Genomic DNA, 9437 nt, shown 5'->3' with positions numbered 1-9437 from the left:
ACACACACACACACATATAAGTGAGAATATATATATATATTCTCACTTTTATTGAATGTTTAATATTTTTTTCAACTGGATTTTGAGCATAATGGAAGAAATTCCTGTTCCATTTCTTCATTTTTCTTTATTATGAAAAATTGAGAAGATATAGCCAAAATCTATAGATGTAAGAATCAGGAAGGACCAATGTTTTGAGGAGTCTTGATAAAAAATGTATGCTTTCTCCACTTATGGGACCATTGAGCTAGAAAAAAGTGAAAACAACTTACTTTGTTGTGACTGAAAAACTTAAACTCCTGGTGAAAGAAACCTTTTACAGAAGCTTGTTTGTTAGTAAGCAATATTTTCTTTTCATATCAAATCATGCCGTTATAGTATAGTTAATTAAATATTTACATAAAAATAAAAAAATCATCAAATACCTTTGAGTTTAGTTCTTAACAGTTTCTCTAGCATTGAAACAAAATGAATGAGGGAATTTTTGTATATCTTGATATTTATACTTCAGTTTGATTCCTCCTTGGGAGAAACAATTAACAAATGGAATAATAAGCATTAAGTTCTTTTAAGTAGAAGCTTTAGGGATATAACGAAGAAAAGTGAAAAACACACTGGATGCTAGTTCCTCTTAAATGATTCAGCAGCTAGTTAAGTGAAAGCATTAACTAACAAAAAAACTTTGAAAGATAAGAAAAAAGTTTCCATTCACAGTAATCCAATGAATGATACTCTAATTGAAAACTCATTAAATTAATAGTCAGTTAAAAATGAAAAATATGTTATCATGAGGTGTTTATTGTTGACAGTAGAATCAATATAAGAAGAAGATGTCCAAGGGTGGGGTCAGTACTAATACACAAATAAGTAAATATTATTTTATTTGTGGAAACGTTTTAGCTTGAATTATTTTCCGAATTATTGAATTGTTATCTGTATTTATTTTAGCTTATTGTTTTTATATAACTTAAGTATATGAATAGAAAAAAGAATAAGATATGACATGCTTGGACTGCTGTCAAACACTGGCTTTACTCCCTAACTCTTCCTCCTTCCCCTCTGCTATCCGTACATGTTTATTTCAATATATCAATTCACTTAAACAGTCCATTCAGTCTTATTTAATTACAAAGCCAGTTTTATAAATATCAATTTTCTGCATACTCAGTAGATTGACCCAAAAACTGTCATGCAGTTAATTAGACTAAAACAATTCCTAAGTAGCCTAAACATTAGAAACTAAAGATGGACCATTTTTATAAAACAAATGCTATAGAATATTAAGTTTTTCAGGTAATTGCTTTTTTTTTTCATACCCTAACAAAATTATTTGTTAAAGTAGAAAAATATTTACTGGAGGAAATACATTGAGATCAAGCAAAAGTTTTAAAATGTTCATGCAGCAGATGATAGTATTCATTAGTTCAACAGTGAACACAAAATAAAAAGTGTATTTGATTATTTCTAAAGAAAGAGCCCAGCTAAATGCCTTACCTTATTAAATTGGATGAGTGAATGTTGTTGTTGAAGAGGGAGTTGACGAGGCCAACACAAGCACCGAGGCGCCCGCTATCGAGGAGCGGCTCTCTCTCTTCCAGCTCTGGCATGCAATATACATTACACAAGCGTACAACTACAGCCAACAAAACCTGGTCTAACTAATTGCACTGTAACTTTTATCTTTTATTATTTTAGCAAAAGTCGATGGATCATATAGAGCGAAAAATGTCTTTGAAATTTCATAATCAGGCAAAAATTTACTGATAGAAGATAACCATATGAATTCTATCCATTTTAAGTAAAGTGTAAATGTGACAGTATGTAAGAATAGTCAAATGTTTTACATGTTAAACTCTAATGGTAAAACATTTAACTTTAATGAAAGCCATTTTATGATTTTAATACTACTTTTACCACCTTTCTTAGGGTAATTACTAATGCTCCTGAAAACATACCAGCCAAATGTGGAAATAATACTTGAATATAATAGCCTAACTACAAAACTTAACTGTAATTATTGCAATAACAAGATAAATATACTAAGTCACATATCATATAATAATTTAGATGATATTCCCATTAGAACTATTGATAATTTTTGCTGTGAGAAACTCTAATTCTAAGTTGGAAAATTTAACACCAAATTCAGATTATTTATACAAACCATTGCAGATAGTTAAATAACTGTGATTTGACTTGTCAATTAGTTAGAAGTGTTAAATAAAAGTAATTTGAGTTAAATAAAAGTGATTTGAAATGTCAATTAGTTAGAAGTGAAAAAAAAATATGAGGAGTATGGATACTCTGAGGTTAAGTTATTATAATGAGGTCATGACTGAAAAGCCATTTCCTACAATTATATCAGACAACAATATTTTCCGCGTTAGACAAATACTTAGGATTTTAGGTATACTAATGGATTTGTAACCATGAAAATTATGTACATTCATTACACCATTTGGCTCAATAGGTTTTTTTTTGTTTTGTGTTAATATAGCTCTTGGTCGATGAATGTTGCAGCTGAGTCATAGCGGATCAATATTCTTTCCAAATTCATCAAATTTCGGTCCGAGTCCAACATGCCTTGTGAATAATGAGACCTAGACCAGTAGAACCCACTTTCATCCATGACTTAACTTTGAAAAATTATGTATATCATCATGGTAGCCCCTTTCAGGGTTATTCACCAATTCCATTCTTCTATTATATCATTTATCATTCATAGTTTTGTAGAAATTGTTTGTGTACTCATAAAGCCTCACTTGGTGTATCTATCAATAGCCTTCCTAGATGCTAGAAGAGTAAAGAATGATCATGTTTCTTATCTTATACTTTCATTTCACATTAAATGAATTTTCAGAATTCATAACTTCTCCTTCAAAAACAATTAGTTTGCATAAACATATTGCTAAAAATATATAGTGTTTCTTGTACTCTTGTTTTATTCAATATTTTCGAGTTATTGTATTCTAATATAACTAACTAATATTTCAATCTGAAGAATTTGCAGTTTCGATGAATGACTGGAATATTGGATATTTTTGAACTACTCCATACAAAGCAAATAAATTAGTTGGGTTGAATGTACTACAACAAAATCCTTATATGCTCATATGGTACACATAATAATATCTATGTTACCCTGTAATATATAAAATACATAAAGGAAGCTAATCTTACCCGAATGCTAAAGTCTTAAGAGCCAAATCATCAGTATCTAAAAAAGTCTAAGCTATGGGTTAGTAAATAAAGCAAAAGATATATGAGTTAATGAGGCTACATTGTACTGGTCTACTATAGCCGCCAAATCTTGGCATGACGCAATCTGCCAGCTAACACAAGAACTACTACTGGCATCAGGCAAACGCCATATATTATTTGTACTATTCCTTGTTCATACTTTAATTTCACAAATGTAACAATTATATAAGATATTGTAATATTCATAAATGTATAATTTGATTTAATAAAGTTCCACTAGAATCTGCTGATCCACTGAAAGCTAACGTCTTACAAGTAATATCTCTTGGGTTGAGTTTAAGAGTCCAGAGACATGAATAAGGGCATTGGAAGGCCCCAGGGCGAATTCTCGCTTCACGGGATTGTCCTCCTTAGGAGGCAGAGGTTAGCACTGTGCATAATAGATCAGTACATTTTAGTACTATATTTTTGGAAATGTATATTTTCTTTCATTTCTATGCCTACTCTGGATCTCTTCTCCTTCCTATACCTTGTTTCCTGTCATAGGGCCTGGTGGCTGGCACCTGGACCGGACTTACATATCCCTTCGTGCCTACAGACATAGTACCCTGTAGAACAAAGTTACCATACAGCTTGCACCCGTAAGACTCATCCTGTCTATTCACCTCTTAACCAGCTTCCTTACCTATTTGAGCACATATTTTTGAGGCTTTCTGCTTTAGAGAACCTTACATTTTCAATTGGAGTCAGATTTTACTTAATCACTTCAACATTAGAAAGCTTTTTAATGAACTCAGTTACAGTGCAATATATTTGAATAAATATTTTGAAACAAATATATCTTTAAATCAAAATATAATAGTAGTGCTAGGCATCTTATAAAAATAATTTCATTTAGAGTAACAAAGTGCTTCTGCTTACGCAATAATATTCATAAAATTTTTTCTGGAAATAAGAATTATGACATAATTATAAAAGAAACATTACATAATTAAGTTTATACACATAAAGTATTTTACAATATCTAACATGTAATAAGCATGCTTTGAACACTGACGATATCATCCATGCTTCAACAATAAACTTTTAAAAGCTTTTAATTAAAAAAAAAATTCATGTAAATAACAACTACAATCAGTGACTACAGGAAGTATTAGTCACAGAGTAATTAAGTTACAGGGCATAGAAGCAACTGAATGTGAAAGAAAAGGAAAAATTACAAAATGGTGGCTTATTTTATCAATGATGAAGTATGAATAAAATAAATAAATATACTACAGTTGATCAGGTAAAGCTTTTAGCGTATTCTAATTGATAACTTACAACAGGGCCACAAAAGGAGTTTGCAAATTTTTAAGGAGAGAAGGTAGATAACAAATATATTTATACACGGACAATCAATTACCAACTGATGGGAAAAATATGAACTTAATATGTTATAATTTACAATTAATCCCATTATTACTAATATAATCTGCACATAAAATTTCTTATTACATACTTTAAATAAATTTATTATTAAACAGTACAGCCAGGAAATTCTTCATTGTATTCCACCAGGACATTTAATAACACACTGATAGCAATTTATCATAAATGATAAGTTAAGCTGATATTAATACTGTTTAATAGAAAAATTCCTAAACGATAAGTTTCCATATATACCTTGTAGTTGCCTGTTTATTAAGGCTGTGATACCGGGCCCATCTCCTGATTTCTTCACGATCAGCATTGGCTTTTCTTCAGGTGGTGCTTCTTCAAAACCTCCTCCCAGGTGACCATTCAATTCTTTTGTAGCAGACATTGTTTCACTGACCTGAACATTAATATCTTTTAACCATAACATAAATCATTAACATTTTTTAACAGAAGCTTGAACAGCAAAAGAATTTACAAAATTAATCGAGATAAAACAGAATATTGAGATTTAAGTTTAGTATTGGTTATTATGTTTTCAGTTTTTTATTAGTATTAAATTTAAGGAATTATAGTAGATGAATAAATGTTTATGGTAGTGATATCAATAGTCAAAACAAAAAGTAATAAAAGTAACTTTGATTTTGATTTCAATCCTAAACATAAAACACAATTAAACAAAATTTATTCAACAACCAAAGGAGATATAAACCTTAGAGTGGACAATTTTTGTTTACCTTTGCTGTCAGTACTCTTTAACAATGCTATCCAAAAGTTTTAATTCAGTGAACAAATAAAGTTGTAAATAAGAAAATAGATAAATTATCAACAAGAATTATTTTCTAAAAAATCTAAAGGAAAATTTATGCTTGACTAATCTAGAACTAACATAAATAATCTCTTTCTTTTTAACAAAAATATTCTAAACTTTAAGATATAAAGACTTCTACACTTTTTGTCTAACTACTAGAGATATAGGGATAATAAAAATAAAGGATTCATTTTATGGGCCAAAATTTGGAGTGGGTGTACCATATTCAAAAATTTGTATAATCATTATTAATACCTTGCAAAATGCTAAAATCATGGAAAATAATTATAAGATGCTCCGTACAGATTAATCTTAAATATTTTTATCCGTACAGAGCATCTTATAAATATTTTTCATGATTTTGGCTTTTTGCAAGGTACATTGAAAATGAGTCCTATTTTGAGAAAAGTTGGATATTTCAGGAACTATTAGGTATATAGATCAGGACTCAATTTAAAGCACGTTAAATACCCCATCAAGTATTTTACAATGAACATGTTCGTTAGAGTAATAGTTTTCATGAGATAATAAATTCACAAAATCTTGATTTCTCGTTCTTTGGAAAAACTGTATCTGGGTAATTATTGAACAAACTAATAACTCTATTAAGGCTCAACTTGAAGGACGTTAAATGACCTATAAAATAGTTTATAATTATATTTAAGCTACTTGTTATACAGGACCAAAGGTTTTTTATGAAAAAAAAAATTTTAAAAAGAAAGTTTTAGAGATAGAGACAGCATTGGTTTTGCAAAATGGAAAATTTGCTGTTTCGCATTAGGAAGTGAAGGTAGTGGATGAACTTTGATAAAATTTATAGCAGCTAATGATTACACTAATCCCCAACTTCTCTACAACATTGGACCACTATCAGGTAAGCCATTTTTAATGTATTGGGGTTTGCGCGTGGCTAAGTGAATGCAGTAGATGGAATTAGCTGAAATTAACACTAATGGATACTAATTCCAAATTTTCCTGGCATTTTTGAACAAAACAGGTAGAATAAGCCACTTTTAAAAATAGAGGTGTCAAGGAAAATACATTCGCTTTAAGTAACAAAGAAAAGGCCACGTTATCATTGACCTTTACCAACAATCGTTCATTTTCAAGCAGAAATGTTTAGTACGTATATGGCAAATATGCCCGGATCGCTGACACATTTAAAATTTATCCATCAACTAAATAAAACTAGATTATTTACGATTTAACGACTTCAATCCTCAGAAATCAATTTTTTCTTCTTCCAACATTAGAGAGGAATTCCCACCCCATAAAAAAAATAAAATAAAACTTTCCTAACGCAAAACACGTTGATATTCTGAAACAAGATAGAAAAACCTAATCAACCATGAAAACACCTCTCGGGGGGAGGATGAGGACATCTTTCTTTTTACCACTGAATATTCCAATATTATGCTGGGAAAGAAAATAAATCTCTATATTTTGAATTGTGAAATTTTAACCTCTGGATTTTTAAAACCACTTTCTTAAAAAATACCACTACTGAGGCCGATTTCGGTTAGTTTCGATAGTTCACTACTAAGATAATTCTCTGATATACGCAAACAGGCTATGGTCAAGAGCATGGGTCATCGCTTTATTCCACTTAAATTTTAACAAAATGAAAAAGATTTATGGCAGCTCCTCATACTATAAACAGCCTCGGAGGTTAAATAATAAATAAATGGTGTATCAAATAGATGCAGATATGAAAGTTGTTTTAGTCCAGTTCGATCTGTGATTTGCCCCACTGTGCCTGCCTTCTCTGTGTCGATTCCGGCCAGGAAGATCAACTTTTATTTCGTACAGGTTTCACGGAATGAAAATTTGGCCTCCCCTCTCTGAATGGAATAGGTTGGTACCCTTTTTATAACCCCTCTCTCCCTCTCCACCGTATGTCAGAAAGGCAGCCTAGGCAAGGTCTGGTAGGAAAACCAAAATCTATCATATTAGGACCGCGGACTCTGGGGGAGTTGTAAATTTTTCACACATTTTTACATTATGACAAAAATCCTTGACAGTAATTAATTTACATTAAGATAAGAATCCCTTGACAGAAATTAATTTACATTACGATAAGAATCCATTGACAGAAATTAATTTACATTACGATAAGAATCCCTTGACAGAAATTAATTTACATTACAATAAGAATCCCTAGACAGAAATTAAGTTACGCTTAATTCTAGGTACAGTAAACCTTTCACTTATTACTCTAAGTTGAAATAAAATTGTGGATCGCTTGAGAATAGATTTCTACATTACTTACTGTGACAATGTTACTGTCCCTACACTTGAGAATAGATATCTATATTACTTATTGTCACAATGTCACTGTCCCTACATTATTGAGAATAGATATCTACATTACTTACTGTGACAATGTTACTGTCCCTGCACTATTGAGAATAGATATCTACATTACTTACTGTGACAATGTTACTGGCCCTACACTATCGAAAATAGATATCTATATTACTTACTGTGACAATGTTACTGTCCCTACACTTGAGAATAGATATCTACATTACTTACTGTGACAATGTTATTGTCCCTACACTATTTTTGCAAATGAACCTTCAGTTGACAGACTGATTAATAATGATGATACTGATAACTCTAATTTCAACAGTTTCCAGAAAAGTGCTTAAAAATATTATATCTCATTGCAAAATTTAGATATTCTTCGTTTGGAAATGTATGAAGGATATATAAAAATATAATAGTTTATAATAACTATGGTGCCATGAAATATTTATTAAATAAACGAAACGGAGAAAGCTTACTGCGCCGCCAATTTAACATTAAACCTCGAGGTTATCTAGACTTTTGATTTACGCGTTTTTTCTCACATTCCATTACCTTATACGACTTTATATTTAACACATTATTTTTTAAAAATGTTTGGCTCTCCAACGCTATATAATACGTTTTTATTACTGTTCTTATTTCCGAAAATAGGTTATAAAAAAAAAAAAAAGAATTGTTCCTCTTATCTCTTTAAGCTAATTATGAAATCCTTATATAGCACATATTTATTAATATTTTATTACTAGTAAAAATGTTAGATGGTTAATTATTTTAAAAAACAACAAAAGTAAAGCTACTTTAGAGGAACATTTAGAATTCGTCATTTAAACCATGTCAGGCTATTTTAAAGAGCATAAGATTAATACTAACGGCTAGCTAATTGTACCATGGGTTGATATTAACGACTAGCTAATTGTACCATGGTTTGATACTAACGACTAGCTAATTGTACCTTGGTTTGATACTAACGACTAGTTAATTGTACCATGGTTTGATACTAACGACTAGCTAATTGTACCATGGTTTGATACTAACGACTAGCTAATTGTACCTTGGTTTGATACTAACGACTAGCTAAGTGTACCATGGTTTGATACTAACGACTAGCTAATTGTACCATGGTTTGATACTAACGACTAGCTAATTGTACCATGGTTTGATACTAACGACTAGTTAATTGTATCATGGTTTGATACTAACGACTAGTTAATTCTGCCATGATTAACTGAGTTTTATCAAAATAGTCGAAGCCATTTTTGAGAGAATCTTCAAAAACTGTAAAATCAATAATATAAAGTGGAATTTGCAGTCGTTAGATTTTAATAAAAAAGTTACCGTAAGATCTCAGGCATAGAGCTCAAAGTGGCTAAATAACTATCAATGACCATTAGTGCTAACGAGAAACATTGATGCGCTATAATGAGACTTTAAAGTTCTTCTTGCTTAAGTTAGTTAGCTTGGTATTCAAAAACATCACACTTTAAAATGCCAATATTCGGAAGCAGAAACATTTTAAAAGAATAATTGATTTCATCAATAATCAGATTAATTGATATACTAGGGTAAACATTTCTCTCGAAAGCTTAATAGTCACAGTTGGTAGGCGGCAACAGCAGTTTTGTATTGTAGGTGTATCTATAATCCACAATGTAAATTTGTTGTATCTATTGACCACACTATCAATATGTGGTACCTATAG

The 9437-nt window shown here is 30.6% G+C and overlaps 1 protein-coding gene across 5 annotated transcripts in view; it reads right to left on the bottom strand.

Moving 5' to 3' along the window:
* bves overlaps positions 1–9437 on the bottom strand; it is a gene marked incomplete at its 5' end in the record, with an annotated part of 63944 nt that overhangs the window by 11979 nt on the left and 42528 nt on the right. For 2 of the 5 annotated variants that reach the window (XM_014432930.2, XM_067050059.1), the window contains 2 exon segments: positions 1495–1633; positions 4867–5017. In XM_014432930.2, the coding sequence (XP_014288416.1) occupies positions 1495–1633; positions 4867–5017 (290 nt within the window). 5 annotated transcript variants of the gene reach the window in all.

The sequence above is a fragment of the Halyomorpha halys genome, unplaced genomic scaffold (genome assembly GCF_000696795.3).
Source record: "Halyomorpha halys isolate HHAL.00 unplaced genomic scaffold, Hhal_1.1 Scaffold1129.1, whole genome shotgun sequence".
Lineage (NCBI taxonomy): Eukaryota > Metazoa > Arthropoda > Insecta > Hemiptera > Pentatomidae > Halyomorpha > Halyomorpha halys.
This window is presented reverse-complemented; position numbering and strand designations above follow the sequence as displayed.